This window comes from Octodon degus, unplaced genomic scaffold, assembly GCF_000260255.1.
Source record: "Octodon degus isolate 3935 unplaced genomic scaffold, OctDeg1.0 scaffold00255, whole genome shotgun sequence".
Classification (NCBI taxonomy): Eukaryota; Metazoa; Chordata; class Mammalia; order Rodentia; family Octodontidae; genus Octodon; species Octodon degus.
In genome coordinates this window covers 1218284-1239486 of record NW_004524831.1, presented here as the reverse complement: position 1 = coordinate 1239486, position 21203 = coordinate 1218284, and the positions used below count along the sequence as shown (strand labels likewise).

At 36.2% G+C, this 21203-nt stretch overlaps 1 protein-coding gene across 3 annotated transcripts in view; it reads right to left on the bottom strand.

The window, feature by feature from the left end:
* Positions 1-5216: 5216 nt before the first annotated feature.
* Positions 5217-21203, bottom strand: part of LOC101568944 (zinc finger protein 14-like) — a 56948-nt gene continuing 40961 nt past the window's right edge. For 2 of the 3 annotated variants that reach the window (XM_023706396.1, XM_023706397.1), the window contains exons 2-4: positions 10188-10314; positions 9940-9997; positions 5217-8418 (exon numbers count right to left, since the gene is read on the bottom strand). In XM_023706396.1, coding sequence (XP_023562164.1) covers positions 6423-8418; positions 9940-9997; positions 10188-10314 — 2181 coding nt within the window. In that variant the 3' untranslated portion in view covers positions 5217-6422. Of the gene's footprint in view, positions 8419-9939; positions 9998-10187; positions 10315-20424; positions 20456-21203 lie in introns of those variants that run through there. The other variant, XM_023706398.1, reaches the window with a different exon arrangement.

Genomic DNA, 21203 nt, shown 5'->3' with positions numbered 1-21203 from the left:
CCACCAGGGGGCGGGGCTGGCTGGCATGTGGTGCTGGGGGATCGAACCACAGTCCCTGATGCTTTGCTAAGCTTGTTCTAAGTAGGTGCTTTAGACCACTGAGCCATCTCTCCAGCCCACAACTTTACTTTTTATACCTTGTTTTTATACTTTTCTGCTGGATGGTTAAGATCAAGATAAAGCAAGGCCTATATAAAAAGAAATGTAACTTTTGTATCTGACAAGGTCAGTCAAATCCCCTCAGGATTTACCCTGAAACCCTGTACCGCGGTTTGTAGATTCTTTGTCAGTGTCAGCCATGTGGATGAGTCACAGCCACTGCTTGACCAATCTGCTCTCTGTGAAAGCCTGAGAGAATGTTTTCTCTCCATGTGATTCTGCTTAGGCACACTCTACATCATTGATCACTTTCCTCTGTGGCCCCATAATCTCCTTGATCAGTAAATTTGGGTCCCCTGTTATTTCTAAGAAATCTTTCTTCTTATGAATGCTAATATCAATCTTGTATTTTAGATCTGATATTTAGTCCTCTCACTGGTTCATTCTGCTGCATGAACATTCAACAGAAATTTAAATCTCCTGGATATTTGAATCTCTTACATTGATTCATTTCCTATGTTGAAAATTCATGGTTTTGATCATTTTACTAAAGTCCTTTTTTTAAAAAAAAAAATCTTTATCTTCTTTATTCACTAATCATTCCCTTGCCCTTTATTATGGTCATTCTCTCTGATGTTGCATGAGAAATTGTTTCTGATTTGAGTATTTTCTGAAATCTCATTCGCTTTGATAATTTTGCTAGTACTATCACTTCAGACAGTCCAGATGGATAGCTGTTGAATTGCTCCACTTCTTTGCCCTCTGAGTTCTCCTTGGTGAGCTGGACATCTCAGACTGCATGTTGCACTCAAGTCTTCTCATTTTTTTTAGTTTATTTCCTAAATTGATGTGTGAAAATTGCTTATGTTTGATATCCTAATTGGTAGTATAAAGATCTTTTAGGTAAAGACTGCTTTTCAGAAATTCCTTCAAGTTGTACCTGACTTTTGGGTTTTGAGTATGTTTAAAGTACCTTTTCATTTTATAGGGTATGAGAAATTGCTGCCTACTTGGCCTTGCTCCTGCTTCTATGGCATTCTCCTATAATACTGTTTATGACCCTCAGGGAAACTCAGGCTTGGCATAGAAGAACTGATTTAAACACAAATTAGTACACACAGTAATAAGAATAGTGCAAAACACACCCTAAAAATGATAATAGTGATAAATATGTCACCTTTTGCCCTCTGAAAAATATTTAGATATAATAAAATGTATTAAAAAACAAAAAATTCGTGTTCAGTAAATATCTCCTCCATATGGTTACTACTATGAGGGGAAAATTTAAGAGTTTAAGTGACAAGTAGAGAAATAGATGAAGAGAAAGGGATTAAAATGAAGACTGGAAGACTACGAATATTAGACAAACTTTAGAAACTGGTGAAGAAAACAGGAGGGAAACTAAGAAGAGACCAACATAAGAATCTAACAAAAAAGCAAGAAAAAAGTAAAAAAAAAAATTATCACTCACTTAAAACCAAGATGAATAAGCAAACAAGAAAACAGAAAAAAAAATAAAAATTAAATAACATTTAAAAAAAAGAAAAACAGAGGGCTGGTGAGATGGCTCAGTGGTCTAAAGCACCTACTTAGAACAAGCTTAGCAAAGCACAGGGACTGCGGTTCAATCCCCCAGCACCACAAGCCAGCCAGCCCCGCCCCCTGGTGGGCTGAGCTGGCCACACACACACACACACACACACACACACATGCAAATAAATAAATAAATTTTAAAAAATAAAATAAAAAAACAGAAAAAGAAATGTCCCTTTCAGGGCATTTCATTGTAGTCACTGGATGAAGGTGGCCTGAGAAAGCCCAGATATGTGTTGATTAATCCTAGAGAGGCAGCAGCAGCATAATGCTGGTGAATAGTACCAGAAAATCTGTGCCTTTATTCGATCTCACTCCAGAAAGACTTGTAGTATGAAAATATAAAACAGTAACAAATACTGTCAGGGCTGTGAGGAAAAAACTCCCACATTTTTTCTATTACTGGTGGTTGTACATGAGTGCAAACACAGTGGAAATTAATTTGGAGATTCATCAAAGAACTAAGACTAGGGTTTCCATATGACCCATTTATTCTACTCTTGGTAGCTTCCTGAAAGAATCAAAAGTGATAGATCACCCGCAGTGATATGTGGGCACCCATGTTTATAGCAGTTTATAATAGCTGATTCTTGAAAACATGTCCAAAATCCATCAACTGATAAACTGACAAAATGATTTGTCTTATACAGTGGAGTACTACTCAGCCATAAATTAGGATAAACAAGACATTTATATCTAAATGGATTGCCCTTGAGACAATATTCTTACATGACATAAATCAGACACACATGTGTAAATACTATATTGTATCTCTAGTGTGAGAAACTTATAAATCTTACAAGTAAAAACCAAATTTAATAAAAGATATGAAATAATATGAAATTTTGCAAAAGGAAAGTGGAACTAGGAATGGAGAAACAAAGGAGCAGAATACAAAGTAATTCAGAACAACGGATTAAGTAGAAACAAACTTTATAGACAAGCAGGGAAGGAGGGTTTGAATGGAAGCAAAGGGAATAGGAAGACTAGGCACCAGTATATATCATGTACAGGTACAAATTCTATGTGATTAAGGTGATCATTAAGTTTCCAAATTTTAACAATGAACTGAATAATAAGAAAATACCATCATTTTAAACATTCTAGGGGCCGGGGAGATGGCTCAGTAGAATAAACGCTTCCGTGGCAAGCGCAAGGGCCTGAGTTCAATCCCCGGTTCTGCCAAAAAAATAAATAAAATAAGATAAACATTCTACCACTGGCTGAAATAGTGATGGCAGCATAAACTACATATTTTCCTGTTGATGGTAAAAAGCAGAAGTGAGCTGAAAGAAACTTAACTGCATGTTCTACGGTGTAAATAAATTGATGATGGATTCTGCAGAATATTACATTCCATGAATTATCTCAGATATATAGTAGCTACAATTTTAGATGACACTATCCAACTGAGAATTATGTATATATCTAAGCATAATTAAGGCTAGAACTATACAGTGTGCACTGCATTCTGAGTATCCATTGCTCACTTACATTTTCTTGTTACTATAGGTTGATAGCCATGTATCCACTAAAAGAACACTATATAACACATTTTACAAAAGACATAACTATTAAAAAGAAAGGCAAAGTACATTTCAAGGAGAACAATGTGGCGCCTTGCTCACAGTTTTATGTCTATGTGCTTTTAAATGCTTTAACATACATCAACTATTAGCCACTGCTCCTTATAATGGAAAAGAAAATTGGGTAAATTAAATTCAAACATTGATAAAACAGATCACAATCTGAGTCATAAATTAATGAATTTCCTCTTTTTACAAAATTGTTACTCTTCTTTCATGGCATTATTTCACCTTCTTAGTAAAAGCAATAAAAATTACCAAAGTCAATGGCATTGCCAATATCAAGAAATAGATTACAGGTATTTGCTTCATGATATCCCTAAGAATCATTCCTCCCACCAAATAATTCCACTATTGCAAAAATTCCTTTGACAATGTTATTTCTGAGAAATCATAGTATCATTTGTACTTTCTAAGAGATTTCTTACTTGAAATAACTAACTCTGTCAACTAGAGCAAAAAATACCCACCTAAAGTAACGGTTTTGTTGTTATTGTTTTGTTTTTTGTAGTGGAATTAAACTCAGAACCTTGTGCTTGCTAGGCAGGTGCTTGTGCCGATGAGCTCTAACCCTTGTCCCCACATAAATTGAAAAGGCATAGTTTAATGTGTAGACGACCCATAATAGGAAGGATTGTTGCTAGAAAGTAATAAAAGAGAAACATAACTGAAAAACTGCTTGTTTTTCTTCAGAGAAACTCCGGTGTTCACTTTCACATTGGACATTGTCTCCTGGCTTCCAGTGCAGACTTCATTTTCCAGAACAGACCATTCATCCTTCTGGAAAACACCATTTGGTCTCTTGATATGAAGTTGGGTAAAACATCAAAGTGGGCTCCAGGCATTCAACAGGGTGGCTCAGATATCTAGTTTATGGACAGGCTTTTGCATTCCTCCACATCTGACTATATGAGTGACCAAGGTATACCAATATTTTAATTATACTGGTGCATCGTCCATTAAATCTGCTTTTGTAGTTAGTGCTGATACAGGTTTTAGTATTGTGAGTGGCTCTAGAGAAATTTTTTACTGACTTTAAATGCAATTCTTTAATCTCCTTAGGAAATTCCTGGATTTGACTCTAATTTGATGAGATCAAAAGATGTCTTTATTTCTAGTACTGTGGGAAATAATAATGTAGACCCATTTGATTATCCTAATTTGCCACTTATGAAATAGAAGGAATTTAGTGACTCTATATATGAAAATTTTCAGTATTTTTGGCAAAGTAGAAAATATGATGATTGTGGGTAGCTCATAGCACCTTTGGAGAAACTAAGGACAACAATTAGCTCAAACTATCTACCAACAATCAAAACTTTTCTAACTATGAAGGTAAATAAAGCAAAATAAAGAGCCAAAAGATTCAAATTCCTTGCTGCAAACAGAAAAAATAAAATTAAAAGGATCTAAGTGCATGCTGAAAAATAATCTTTCCTTCAGCCACTTGACTAAGACTGGAAAAAACCAAACACAGGTCCTCATAATTTGGCTAACTTAAAACAGTGTAAACTTAATGCTTAGCCTTCAAGACTATCTGAAGTACACATTAGGGCTGATTGGAACAGAGGGTAGCCTGTACACTGCCATGGAAATGTTTAGGAGGATCCTCATGAAACTGAGAGTTGGGAATCTAAACTCTCCTGAGAATTTTTTTCTTAGAGGAAGAAATTTCCCTACCCTCAGTGTTTTTTGTTTTAAATCTTTTTTTTTTTTAATTCGTGTGTGTGTGTGTGTGTGTGTGTGTGTGTGTGGCCAGCTCAGCCCACCAGGGGGCGGGGCTGGCTGGCATGTGGTGCTGGGGGATTGAACCTCGGTCCCTGAGCTTTGCTAAGCTTGTTTTAAGTAGGTGCTTTAGACCACTGAGCCATCTCACCAGCCCCATACCCTCAGTGTTTTAGGCATACACATCCCCTCCCCAGTAGAGTTAGCATCTGCTAGTATACCTGAGGGAAAAAAAGAATAGTCTGACAGCAGTAGACCTATGGCATTTGCTGATTATCCACGGTGTTCCCAAAAATGAAATAGATGGGAAGACTAAAAAAAAAAATTACTAGATCTATAAGTAAAAAAACAAAAAATAAATGTAAGGACAAAAAACCAGAGACTTACTGCAGATTGAATTAAGTGGGAATCACTGCCCCTAAACCAGTTCCCAGATATGAGCCAGTTTCCAGGCCCAGAACATGTTGAATGACACATCCTTTTGAAGAGCACCAAAAAATTGTATATGGTCAGTCTTTCTTCCATCACTCTCCAACAAGGCTTATGGACATTTACCAGAATAACTGTAGTTTGAAGAATGTAGAATTTGGAGACTAATGTACAGTGGTTCTCAACTAAAGCTAATTCTACAAGATTCAAACTATCATTGTGGTCCTCCAGTAAGAGTAGGGGCCTATGGAGTTGAGGTAATCAATGGAATTTTAATAAAGGTCCAAGTCACTATTGTTCCCATATGGTCTTAAACTCATCATGGAATTATTTCTCCTGTTCCAAAATGTGATATTAGGATAGGTATACTTTGTACTTAGCAGAATTTCCACACTGACTCCTTAAAAAAATACATGTCCATATGTTTCTAAATATGCATACACTTACAACTGTATGTATACAATTCAAAGTTATATTTCTGTATGTGGAATTTGAGGTGTATAGAATAAAAAATTACAATTAAATCCAGCAGAAAATGCCAATTAAAAACTAGAAATAGAATTATTTAGCTGACTGTACTTGCCCATAGCTAAAAAAAAAAAAAAAAACTATATAAATACTAACCATACTTGAAAATCAGAAACGCATTACAGTTCACCCATTATTATTAGAAGATACTATATATTAGGTTCAAATACAATAGCTTACATAAAATATATTATATGAGTGTTGTTTCTAGTAGAGTACAGATAAATAGTTTGGTTATTTACAAGATACTTACTGAACAACATAGGAATAGTACATTCTTAGAGATCTCTGGCAAAATATTTCCTGGAAAATCCATAAAGAAATATTGACATCAACTTTTTCATTTACATTTGTACAGGTCTCCATGATATGAGGAATTTTCACAAGTTTTTCAAAATAGGCTTACATATATTGTTTTACTCTCCAGTGTGATATCTTTCATGTAGTTGAAAAATAACGTGTTCAATGAATGCTTCCCCCACATTGTTTATATACACAGGGTTCCTCTACATTGTGAGATCTATGAATATAAAATGAAGACTTACTAGAAAGTCTTTTTCCATAGGGCTCATATTCATACGGTTTCTTGTCTGCATGAGTTCTTTCATGTATTTGACAAGAGTGGTGTTCAGTGAAAGCCTTCCCACATTGCTTGCACACATAAGGTTTCTCCCCAGAGTGAGTTCTTTCATGTACTTGACAAGAATGGTGTGAAGTAAATGCCTTTCCACATTGTTGGCACACATACGGTTTTTCTCCAGTGTGAGTTCTTTCATGCCTTTTATAATTATTCCTTTGAGTGAATGCTTTGCCACATTGCTTGCACACATAGGGTTTTTCTCCAGTGTGAATTCTTTCATGTATTTGACAATCTCTGTGTGTAGTAAATGCCTTCCCACATTGCTTGCACACATAAGGTTTCTCTCCAGTGTGAGTTCTTTCATGTATTTGCCGAGATTGGTGTTTGATGAATGCCTTCCCACATTGCTTACACACATAAGGTTTCTCCCCTGTGTGAGTTCTTTCATGTATTTGACAATCTTCATGCGTAGTAAATGCCTTCCCACATTGCTTGCACACATAAGGTTTCTCCCCAGTATGGGTTCTTTCATGTCTTTTATAATTACTCCTTATAGTAAATGCTTTTCCACACTGCTTACACATATAAGGTTTCTCCCCAGTGTGAGTTCTTTCATGTCTTTGACAAGATTGGTGTGCAGTGAATGCCTTCCCACATTGCTTGCAAACATAAGGTTTCTCCCCAGTATGAGTTCTTTCATGTCTTTGACAATTATTTTGAGTAGTGAAAGCCTTCCCACATTGTTTGCATACATAAGGTTTTTCCCCAGTGTGTGTCCTTTCATGTCTTTTATAATAAGTCCTTATAGTGAATGCTTTTCCACATTGTTTGCACACATAAGGTTTCTTTCCAGTGTGTGCCCTTTCATGTACTAGGTAAGATCGGTGTGTAGTGAATGACTTTCCACATTGCTTGCACATATAAGGTTTCTCTCCAGTGTGAATTCTTTCATGTATGTTTGAATCCGACTTTGTAGTGAATGCTTTTCCACACTGCTTGCACACATAAGGTTTCTCCCCAGTGTGAGTTATTTTATGTCTTTGGCAAGATTGGTGTGTCGGGAATGCCTTCCCACAGTGGTTGCATACATAAGGGCTCTCCCCTGTGTGATTTCTTTCATGTATTTGACAATACCTGCGAGTAGTGAAAGCTTTCCCACACTGTTTACATACATAAGGTTTCTCCCCATCATGAGCACCTTTATAATTTTGACATTGAGAATACCTATTAAATGTTTTCCAAAATTGCTTACTTATAAAGGATTTTACCCCATTGTGAATTCTTTCATGTCTTTGGCAGCAACTGTGTGTATGGAATGTTTTAGAACATACATAAGGTTTCTTGTCCATGTTAATCCTCTCATGAATTTTACAACTTTGAGTATTGAAAGCTTTTCCATATCCTTTGCTTATATATGGTTTCTTCCCACTGGGAATTCTCTCTTGCATTTGAAAAGCACTAGAGGTGCTCGAAGCTTTCACACTTTTCTGATCAACAATGGTGTTCTGTCCAGGGTGCATTTTTTCACCAAGTTCAGAGGAGGAACTCACACACTGCTGATATGAATAGAGTTTCTCTCCAGGCTTTCCACTTGCATGCTTCTGAAAGGACTGGAAATCACTGCAAGATTTTCCATGTTCATTGTAGTTACTTAGCTGGTCATCAAAACTCAAATATTCATGTGGCCTCTCTCTACTGTGATGTAAAATTGGCACATTTAACGATAAGTGCCCATTCAGGGGCTTTCTATAAATAAGACTGCTGGCTTGCTTTAAAGCAGCTTCTTTCATGCCCACATTAGCATCTGGAGTCTGAAGAAATATGTTTTCATGTTGACTGCAAGGTGCATATTGACAGCATTTGGGTAGCTCTTCATCTCTGTAAAGAAACAAAATATCAATCACAATAAAATGTGTCCAAATTAATAATTTACTGGGGAAAGTTCTGGCTTAATACCTACTAAGAAATTTCCAAACAAATTGGCTGAAAGCCCTGCAGCATGCCTCTAAAACACGTATTTCCTAAAGTATAGTATTGTGCTCGCTTCGGCAGCACATATACTAAAGTATAGTATTGTTTAGTGAATTTTAAATTGATGGGTTTGTGACACATAAAGTCAAGTTACATCTAAGTCATTAATTCAAATATGTATCACATATTATCATTTGATATGTTTATTAAGAAGCCCCTATCTATCACTTAACTTTACCCCCTAATTTATACTTTAATATATCATATATAACATATATGATATATATCATAATATATAGACATATCATAATATATGATATATATCATTATATATATATATCACTTGATAATTCACTTTTTGCATCTAACTCACTGCATTTAATGTTGTGAGATACTGTCTCATCTCTTTTTTTGTGCCAGAAAAATATGATATGTTCTTTTATGGCTGAATACATACTTTTTTTTTCAATTCTGAGAAATAAATATCCAAGCAATAAAATGCATTTCTTGTTTTCATATTCTTTTATTTTTAATTTTTATATATTTGGTACAGGTCTCACTATGCATCTTGGACTCATAGTGATCCTCTTGTTTTCAACCTCCCCAGCGCTGGCCCATGGAGCTATCTCACTGCCCTTATATTTTTTACTGAAAGAGATTCTCATTGACCATTCATTTGGTTAGCATGAACTTCATGTTGTCATCCAGCTGGCTCCAATTTCCAGAGAGCTCAGAATATAAGAAGGCACCACCATATGGAGCCTATCTCACATTCTCTTTTTTCCACATATATAATGATACATAACTAGGCTTTTACCAGCTCTCTGGTATTGTAATTATTTCAAGAACTTCACTGTTATGAATACCATGCATATAGTGCTTTGAACATAAGTACACATGAATCACTAAGGTATCACACTTTTAAATCCCTTTAGAATATGCATTGGGAGTTTGGCCTACATCAAATGAAAATTTTTATTTTTACTTTTTGACACAAGTGTATAATGAATATAAAAATGGTTGAATTTTTTTATTCCTACCAGAAACATGTGAGTGTGAACTGTAAGAATTTTTAAAATGAATGTATAAAATTCTCTGGAGGATATATACATCTATTAATGCACTAGCATTTATTAAATTTTGAATGTTGCTTCGAGGTGAGCAATTTTTCCGATAATATCTACCTATCTATCTATGATCATGAAAGAAGTTTTTTTCATACCAAAGTGTCTCTTGTGGCATGATATCAATAATAACTTAGTTTCTAATGCTAAAATTTTTTTTTCCAACTCTCAGATTATACAAAATCAACCAGTATGTATACTGGGAAAATTTGAACGTGGCCCAATTTGTCAAGATATTTTACAATTTTTCTGCTAACATAAGGACTCTTAAGAAGTGTTGTATTTCCTTTTGAATACAAATTACCTTAGATTTCTTGAACAGCTTTTATGTTCTTCCATTTGCTGGTTGTCCCAAGTTCTTCCTAAATTGCAACCATATAAATACAAAAAGTCATTATATAAAAATTAGCAGTTAGCTGTTAGGTTCATGGTATGATGTAAAAAGACCTGAAATATATGAATTGTTTTCACATTCTATTTAATGAATCTGTACCCACTGGCAAGAACCAATGTTCTCTCATTGTATATGTAATAAAATGATGTCATCCTTACCTATAGCATTTATATTCCTAAATGTTTCCCACATCACATCTCTGTAGAGCTTCTTTTGGGATGGATTCAGCAGAGCCCACTCCTCCTTGGTGAAGTTCACAGCTACATCCTCCATGGTCACTGCCTCCTAAATAATCACATACATATTTCCTGAAAGAAGATTGACACTCATACCCTTAAAACTTGAAGTCTTCTTGTAAAAGTTGAATTGAAAGTTCCTTCAGATATAAACTACATAACTTGGTCATCAAACCCATATGTAGGAGTGAAGTTTCACAACAAATACTTTCTTTTCTTTTTTTTTTTTTTTTTTTTTTTTGGCAGACCTGGGGATTGAACTCAGGCCCTTGCGCTTGCTAGGGAAACACTTATTTCACTGAGCCATCTCCCTGGCCCTTCACAACAAATGCTGATGCTACATTGCTTCTTCCTGATATAGCAACAGTGGAAAAGTAGCACTGGTTGCCCAGAGGGTCACAGAGTTGTATTATCTCACTGATTCTTAATCACAGCTCATAGAAGCAACCTACAAATCATCATTTACAAAACAAGGGGACAGAAACATACCTAATGAAGATTTGTGACAGGCCATAGACTACAGCACTTTTCAAATCTCATTATTTACAGAAGTCATTCTTTTTGTATTGTAGATAAGCAGCATTTTGAAATCTTAACCTGGTTTCATAGAAAAGAAATTAATTGAACATTAAGTAAAGGATATCTATTTTTTTCCTTATTCACACTTCTGATTTTTCACACCAGAAAAACTGTGTGATATTTACACATGTGTTTCAAATTTACTTCCCTACAGAGTATGCTATCAAGGTCCACCCATTTAGCTAGTAATGTCTCAAGTTCATCCTTATGTATGGCCGAGTAATACTCTGTTGTATTAAAAAAAAAAATCTTTCTTATCCATTCAACTGCTGATTCACATTGAGCCTCTTTTACAAGATTTATCTATTACAAACTCTGCCAGTATATAGTATAGATATAGATATGGATATAGATATAGATATACAGATCTGTGGTGTGCTACTTTTAATTCTTTTGGGGAGGGACCAAGAAAGGGAATAGCTGGGTCAAATGATCCTCTACCTTATTTTTTGAGGCAACTGAAAAGAAAATATTTAAATCTGAAGAACAGAGGGGTGGCTGAAGGAAAGCAGAATCAATAAAAAGAATAGAAAGACAAAGAGGAAAAACAGTTTTATACCTAAAGAGGGGGAAAGGTCTAAAGGGATGGCAGGAGATAGACAGAAAAAGATGACAAGTACAAATTCCCAAGATGAATGTTATTACTGTTTATCTAAAATGTACCAACAAAAAAAAAGAAATGATGGAAGGATTATTAACAGTATTAAAATGCTAATGGAAAAAACCAGTATTCTTGGAGGAAGTCTAAATATAAAATGAAAATAGGGTCTGGTTGGCTTTTTTTTTTTTGGCTTGATGAATAAGTTTATTGGTCTTTATCTGAAAAATCTTCATAGAAATTTGGCTTAACTCTCAGCAGCCTGCTCCTGAGCTCTGAAGAAGCTTACCTTCTTTTGAGCTACCTGATCTTTCTTCTGGGCAAGGGACATTTTGGAACAGTTCCACCTCTTCTTTTTAGCTTCTCTCTTCATCAACTGAATTCTCCTGTATAGCAGCATGAGCTTTCTTATAAATCTCCTCCATCATGTCTGGAGTTACACTGTCCTTTATGGACTGAGAGAACTGTTTCTTGTAAGCATCTTCATCTTTCTCCCTTAGGTAACACATATAATCTGTGACATTCTGACCCATGATGTGCTTCCGATGTACTTCTGCATTGAACTCCTTGCTTTCAGAATCATAACCAGGGAATCATTTGGTACTGTGAGGGATAGACAAGCCTCCATCCATAGCAACCTGGAGGGCTCCAAAAACTTTATTGCCAGTTGTAGCTCTGGCAAGGCCTGCATCCAAATAGCAGGTGAAGGCACCAGGTTTGCTTTTTACATTGTATTCATCTCCAGCCAACTCCACCTGGCCTTCATAGATCTTATCCAGGCCAAACCTACTGAGAAGCCTGCGGGCCAGCAGCAGGCCAGTACAGTATGCTGCAGCATAATTTCTTAGGCCATCTTTCACGCCGTATTTTGGTAGTTCACGTGCATACGCTGCACAGACTATCATATCCCCTTCAATATGGGCATAAGCAATCTGAAAAATGTTATCTCTGTTAGTTACACAAACTATCATCCTGTCGTTAGATGTGCTGTACTTATTTTGTCCTGCATTACCAGGTGTTTCCTAGCATAGTAATCAGTTTTTTCCTCATCGTCTTCTAAACTTCACTTGGTATCTCTTAAAGTAGGCCTTATTCTTGACAACCTTAACAAAATCTATCCTGTGTAATATAGACCAACGTCCGTGGCTCTACACAGACCTGCAGACCCAGCAGCACCACATGGGGGACAAAAGCTGGTTGGCATATTATCATATACCACAGTGATATCGAGTGATCATCTTGCACTCAGATATAAGAAATCCTAGGATTGTCTAAGTGTGATTAATGAGGACGAAGAACATGTATGAAACATATTAAACACATTTAAAAGAAAGATATCACAAAGTGATTAGGCACTAACTACAAAAGAAATACTTCAGCCAAGTGTGATGGTACCCATGACTAAACTCAGGATTTGGGAAGCTGAAGTAGGAGGATTTCAGTAAGTCTGATGATTGTCAGGGGTTCAGCCCTAGCTATGAGGTGACTTCCTGGCCAGTCATGATTTCAAACTGAGGGGCCAGTGAGACAGTGCAGCAGACTAAATCACCTGCTTATGCAAGTGCAGGGACAACGGTTCAATGCCCAGCACCACAAGCTACACTAGCCCTGCCACCACAGCAGGCTGAGTTAGCCACAGAGTCCAGGCCTGGTGGCACACACCTATAATCCCATTGCTGGGGAGGCTGAAAAACAAGAGGATCACTATGAGTCTAGCCTGCATAATGAAGCCCTGTAGCAACCAAATACATTAAAAAAAAAAAAAAAAGATTTGAAACCGAGACATTGTGTCACACAGCCTTACAAAAGAACTCAAAGAAAATATTGTGTGACCTACAAGTCACTCCTTTGCTCTATTCAAAATATTACAACTGTGCAGCATAACAGAAGGCAATACTCAACACCTTGTGAGCAAGGTCAAACCTTGCAAACTTTACATAAAACACTTTCAGGTTGCACATTTTCTTTTACAATCTGAATTTTGTAGGGAAAACATCAAATCTCAGGAAAGAAAGGAAACCTTCTAAGAATCCATATGTAAATAGAATAGTGATCCATGATGCATCTTGTATTAAGCATATCTGAAAGTAAGTACAATGTTTTACTTATGTTCTGGAAGAAAGCTATGTCCTTGGAAAACTAAAGTGTATGCTCTTCTATTTTATCTATATAAGGGGCCTGCCCTTAGCTCAGTTGTTTAAGCGCCTGCTCATGCAAAGGCAGTCAGGAGCAGGATACCTCAGTTCTATCCCCAGCTAGCCCTGCCCTTCAGGCAGCCTGAGCCATCACAAAAAAAAAAAAAAAAATCTTATTTTATCTAAATAAATTATACTGAAAAGAGAAATAAACACATAAATGCTTTAAGATGTTATTATGAAATATCTTTAGATAGAAGAAAAGTTTCCTCAGAGAAAACAAGTAGCTATCAGAATTAGGAGAAATTGAAGTCTATGAGAACTATGGGAAATTAAAAAGACTATAATATTTGCTATGTATACAACACAAAAATTTTACATAGAGTGTAGAGATCAATGTACACAAATCCCTCAAATATATAAACCATATATCATTTAAGAGAAAGACTGAATAGAAAACAAAACCAAATCAAAGAAAACTGAGGTGTGGAAGAGCACAGTACGTATGGTATCAAGAAGGAGAACCAACTGATACACAGAATACTCATCTTCGTTCCCTTAGAATTTGCCAAAATCAACAGACGAGTAACTTTTTCCCAACATCCAGAGTTATTATTCTTGTAGATACATGTAATTATTGTTAGTAAAGTTGAAAAATCTTGAACGTCATGACCAATAGAATTCATGAGAATGTAGTTTTCCCTGGACTGATACATCAGGAATTGTGAATAGCGACATGCGAAAAGGTTCCAAAATATTTCCCTGTGCAACATGCATAATACTTACTGAAGATGACATTGAAAGAAACTAAAACAACTCTATTCATAGAAAATCACACATGGAAAGCTAAGAAAAGGTTGTCAAAGAGTAAGAGTGGTCAAAAATAAGAAAAGTTTGACTCATCTATACTCTCATCTACTACCCAATTCCCAATGGTGAAATATTTTAAGTATACTAAGGATATTTGTATTGTTATTCAGATCAAATCTCAACTAAATTTTTTGAGCATAAATTATATATTAAATATTTAAGTAGCAAATTTCTAATAAGAATTTTCCTATTCATTTATATCTGTTTGCCTTTATTTATGAACATTTGCATAAAAGTGGAGTTTCTTCATCAGCAGCACACCAGATTTCTTATTCTAGCAAAAATACTTCATTATCGCTTAAATAAAAATTCAACAGTAACATTTTTTTTTTTTTTTTTTTTTGCAGAACCAGGGATTGAACTCAGGCCCTTGCGCTTGCCAGGGAAGCACTTATTCCACTGAGCCATCTCCCCGGCCCCAACAGTAACATTTTAATCAGATGATAAAGAACTTAAGTCAATTTGAAGTAACATAAGCCCTGAGACATGGGAGTAGGGAAATGAAGTTTCTGAAATATGGACTTCCCTACAATGCTTTCTCCACTAGCCTTTCCAACACAAAACTTGAATAATATTTTTGTAATAATGATGATACATTAATCGCTATTATTCTTCAACAAAATTGAAAATGAAGCAATACTCCCAAATTCATTCCTGGGCGCAATAATTACCCTGATACAGAAACCAGAGAAAGAGCCAACTAACAAAGAGAATTACAGGTCAATCTCTCTAATGAATATGGATGCAGAAATCTTCAATAAGATACCAGTAAACAGAATGCAGCAAATTACCAAGAAGATTTTGTATCATGACCAAGTGGGTTTCATCCCAGGAATACAGAAATGTTCAACGTATGTAAATTAATGAATGTAATATACCACATTAACAGGACCAAAGACAAAAATCATATGGTCATCTCAATAGATGTAGAAAAAGCTTTTGACAAAGTCCAGAACCCATTCACAATAAAAACCTTACAAAAAATTAAAATAAATGGTGTTTATCTCAATGTGATAGAAGCCATCTTTGAGAAACTCACAGCCAGCATTATACAAAATGGAAGTTTTCATTCTAAAATCAGAAACAAGACAAAGATGTCCACTATCTCCACTCTTATTCAAGGTAGTCCTAGAAAATTTGGCCAAAGAAATTAGATGAAAGAAATAAAGAGAATATTGATAGGAAAGGAACAAGTTAACTTATCATTATTTGCAGAAGACGTGACATTCTACATAGAAGATACCAAAAACTCCATTTAAAGGGTCAATGAGATAGCTTAGGGGACTAAGTGCCTGTGTAGGCAAGTGGAGGTCCCTGGGTTCCGCCCCTGGCACCACGTGCCTGAATTACCTGCCTCCGGGTGCTGAGTCGGCCACCAAGACCTGGCATGTTGGGCATGCCTGTAATCCCAGCACTGTGGAGCCTGAAATCAGGATTACTGCAAATCTGAGTGGGGGAGTAAGACCCTGTACCAAATACAAAAACCAAACCAAAACAAAACAAAACAAAAAAACTCCACTAAAAAGCTGCTAGATTTAATAACCAAATTCAGTAGCATAGCGGGATATGAAAATTAACACTCAGAAATCAATAGCTTTCCTGTACATAAATAACAAACTCACTGAGAGAGAAATGAGAAATTAGGAAAACAATACCTTTCACAATAGCATGAAAAAAAATTTTTTAAAAGAAAAAAAAAAAAAAAAAAGAAATACCAGGAATCAAACTAATGAAGAATGTAAAAGAACTTTACATTGAAAAGTACATGTACAGCAATTAACCACTAAGAAGAATATATGCAGTGTATTATTTGTTGAAACTGTACTTTCGATTTGATTTGAAACTGTCTCATTGCTATATGTTTATCAATAAAACTTTGAAAAGAAAAAAAAAAGAAAAGTACAATGTTGGGGGCTGGTCAGACAGCTCAGCAGACTAAGCACGTGCTTAGGTAAGCACAGGGACCTTGGTTAGATCCCTGGTACCACATGCCATGCTGGCCCCACCCCAGAGCGTGCTGAGTAGGGTCCAGGCATTGTAGCGCACACCTGTAATCCCAGCACTGGGGAGGCTGAAACACTAGGAGGAACACTAGGAGTCCAAGCCGCATAATGAGACCCTGTACAAAATACATTTTTTAAAAAAAGTGTTTGGGCTAGGGATATAGCTCCATGGTCTTAAGTGCCTGCCTGGCAAGCACAAGGACCCAAGTTGAATTCCCACTACTGCGTTGTATGCCAGATGCGATGTGCTGGACACCAAAACCGAAACCAGGACGGGTTGTGAACACTTGTAATCCCAGTGCTGGGGAGGCTGAGACAGGTGGATCACTATGATTCTGAGCTGCATAGCAATACCCTGTACCAAAGAAATATATATATATATATATATATTTTTCAGAACCAGGGATTGAACTCAGGCCCTTGGGCTTGCCAGGAAAGTGCTTATTCTAAATTTAAAAAATACAGTGTTCTGAAAAGGAGATTTAGGCAGATACTACAAAATAGAAAAATATCCTTTGTATTTGGGCAGGAAGAACCAACATAGTGAAAATAGCCATACTTACAAAACTGTTACACAGTTTTAATGCAATTCCTAGCACAATACAAATAGTATATCTCACAGAATTAGAGAAAACCATACTAAAATTCATTTAGAATCAGAAGACTAAGCAGGGGGCATTGCAATCCCTGACTTGAAATCATACTATAAAGCTACTGTGATTGAATGAATGAATGAATAAATAAATAAATCATAACAACAGTGTACTGGTACACATTTGCATGCACACACACACACACACACACACACACACACAGAAAGCGACCCAAAGATCAATGATACAGATTAGAAGGGCCGGGGAGATGGCTCAGTAGAATAAATGCTTCCCTGGCAAGTACAAAGGCCTGAGTTCAACCCTTGGTTCTGAAAAAAAAAAAAAAAAGATACAGATTAGAATATCAGAAATAACTTGATATATACCAGCCACCTTATCTTTGATAAAGGCCCCAAACACATTCATTGCAAAAACGATAGTCTCCTTAATAAATGGTGCTGGAAAAACTAGCTCTGTACACACTGAAAATTAAAAATGGACTCATCTGCTTCATCATGCATTAAACTAAAGTTAAAATTGATCAAAGATCTAAAGATTAAACAGAAACATTAAACATTCTGAAGGATAGAATTCGTAAAACTCTTGAAGATACTGGCATAGGCAAAGACTTTCTGAATAAAAACCTGATCACACAGGAACTATCACAAAGGATCTACAACTGGGTTGTAATCTTATTAGAAAGCTTTTGCACCACGAAAGAAACCACCAAGAGAGAGAAGAGACAACCCACAATGTGAGAAAAGTGTTTGCCAGTTTTTGCTCAGACAAAAGATTACTATCAAGCACATACAAAGAACTCAAAAAATCAGACCTCCCAAATTTAAGGACCCAATCCAAACTGGGCATCTGAGGTACACACTTCTCAGATGAAAAAAATACAAACAGCAAATCAATACATGAAAGAAAAAAAGTCAGCATTACCAGTCACTTGAAAGGTGCAAATTAAAACAAAACTCAGACTCTATCTCTCTCCAGAAAGAATGGCTATCCTCAAGCAATCAGCTAATAACAAATGCTGGCCAGGCTGTGGGGGAAAGTAAACACTTCTCCACCGTTGGTGAGAGTATGTGGAAATCAGTGTGGAGATACCTCAGAAAACTAGGATTAGAGGCCCCATTTGATGGAGCTATTCCTCTTCTGGGTATCTTCTAAGGAGAATTAAAAACATCATATCACAGTGATATGTGTGTTCCCATGTGTATGGCAACACAATTTGTCAGCGCTAAATCTTGGAAACTAATCCAAATACCCATCAACTGAGGAATGGATAAAACATATGTTGTAAAATTTATTACAAGGGGAACTACCCGCTCGGGCCCCCCTCCTTTCCCTCTCTTGGACAGGAGCTTTCTTTCTCTCAATAAATATATTCTGCTCATAAAAAAAATTATTACAATTTTACAATGTTGTACTACTCAGCAATAAGGAAGGATAAACTGGAGACATTTATAGGCAAATGGAGGCAACTTGAGACCACACTCATTAAGTGAAATAAGTCAGACCCACACGTGTAAACATCCTATTGTCTCCCTACTGTAAGATGCTAAAAAGACTAAATAAGATCCAGTTTGAACAACAGATACTGTAAAATTAAGAAAAACTGGAATGGGGGAATGGAGAAAAGAAGGAAGGTAAAAGCAAAACTATATAGCTAGATAGATATATGTGTATCTCTCTTTCTATATATCTATGCTAGTTAAGATAATTATACTACTAATTTCTCTTAGTACATTAAAAAGGAAGGTTTGTGCTAATATTGTGTGGAAAATTACATGCTAATCTCTTGTATTCTAAGTGACTAATTTAAAAATAACAATATGCGGGGCTGGTGAGATGGCTCAGTGGTCTAAAGCACCTATTTAGAACAAGCTTAGCAAAGCAAAGGAACCGCGGTTCAATCTTCCAGCACCACATGCCAGCCAGCCCCGCCCCCTGGTGGGCTGAGCTGGCCACACACACACACACACACACACACACACACACACAAATAAAATTAAAAAATAGTAAATAAATTTTAAAAAATAAAATAAAATAAAATAAAAATAACAATATGCATGTATTAACTATTGTTACCCTCTTATTGGTTTGAAATTTTTAATTTTTTTTCTTTTAAAAATTAGTAGAGACTGGGTATGATGGCATGCACCTATAATCCCGGAGTTTGGGAGGCTAAAAACAGGAGAATCATTATGAGTCCAGTCTACGAAGTGAGACCATGTAGGCCCTATACTAAATACATAAAAAATAAATACATGAATAAGAATAAAAAATAGTAGAGTGGGGGCCAGTCAGATACCTCAGCGGAATAAAGCACCTGCTTAAGCAGATGCAGAGACCAGGTTCAATCCCTGGGATACCGCACCAGCCCTGGCCCCGGGGGCATGCACAGATGGGGATTGAGACTGGCTGTGGTGGCATGCACCTGTAATCCCAGTACATGGGAGGTGGAAAACTGGATGATCATTATGAGTTTGATCTGTATCGTGAGACTCTGTTGACCCTGTACTAAATACATTAAAAAATAAAAATAAAAAATAGGAGAGTGAAATAAATAAAATATGGAAACAGTATAAGAAAATCTAGATAAGAAAATATTCAAAAATAAAATTTTAAAGAAATATAAAAAATAAAATAAAATAAAAAAATAAATATATATTAAAGTGACTTTGAAAAGAGACTAAATTAAGTTAGAATTTCTGTAAAGTGAATAAGATAGATTTAAATGCAGATGGAAAATATGAGAATGATGTTGATTCTTCACATGTAACAAGGAAATATTGAGGAAAAAAAGATTTTATAAAACAAAAGTATAGTCATCTGAAATATGACAATATAACATATGCAGATAATATAACATTTATAGAATGGCTTACAGAGGAAAGGAAAAAGCTATGCATCACACGGATGCATAAAACTCAAAAAATAAAAGGAACCAATACTCACTACACCACTATGACACTCAACTACAGAAAGTCAAGTGTTGGTTAGATATGAGAAATAAGTACCACTGTGTACTTGTGGTCACGTTTATGGGGTACATTAACACTTTAGATGGATATACACTCTGTGAAACAGCAAATAGGCTCCTGAATATCCATTAGATTTTCTCACATGTGCTTTTGGGCAAGAAGAAATATAATGTTCATTGTGGCATTTATACCCGTGAACTAGACCAGCCTGCTATCTCATATTGTATAAAGGCAAATTAGATATTATGGAAAATTAAAAAAGATGTTATGGACACAAACATTGGAGATGTTTTAAGGACTTAACTTGTACATATAAAACAACACAAATAAGACTGCAATATAATACTGGGTGACTTGGCTGGGGAGATGGCTCAGTGGAATAAGCGCTTCCCTGGCAAACACAAGGGCCTGAGTTCAATCCCCGGTTCCGAAAAAAAAAAAAAAAACTGAGTGAATTAAGTAATACACAGGATAAATGCTTTAGCCCACACCCATTTGCTAACACTAAAACATACAGATACACAATGCTGAGGTATAGCTCAGTGTTAGAACACATGTAGAGTGCCTATCGGTCTTTGGGCTTTATTGCCAGCATAAAAAGTGTACATAAAGCCACATGGTATAATTCACCAGTGATGAGCAAGGACACAAGAGTGGAAGGGATACTAAACAGCAACAATATAGTCAAGGAGGTCACTAGTATTTTCTGGGACAATATTTCTTTCTATGAAGGATAATCCTGTGTGCTGTGTGATATTGATCAACATCCTTGACTCAAACTGTGAGCTACTCTAAATCTTGCTCATGCTATATTATCGCAACAAAAATTCTGAAACACATTCATGTTTTCTGATGCGCACAATTACCAAAACCAGTGACTTAGCAGGTGCAGGGGACAAATAAGAATGCAAAGGTTCTCAGAATGGGGAAACAAAAGCCACAGAACATGGCATACCTGTGGCTCTGCACCCCAAACTCAAGCTCAGTGGCTCTCCCTAAAGCACTTACTCTCTGAACTTGCATACGCCCCTCACTGTCTTCACTACCTGTATTACATTTCAGATATCATGAGTGTGAAAAGAGAATGCGTTCTCAGTTTGATGCTGCGTAATGATACCCACAGGGACATGTAGAGTGCAGGCTGACAGGTGCCTTGAAGTAGAGCTCTGG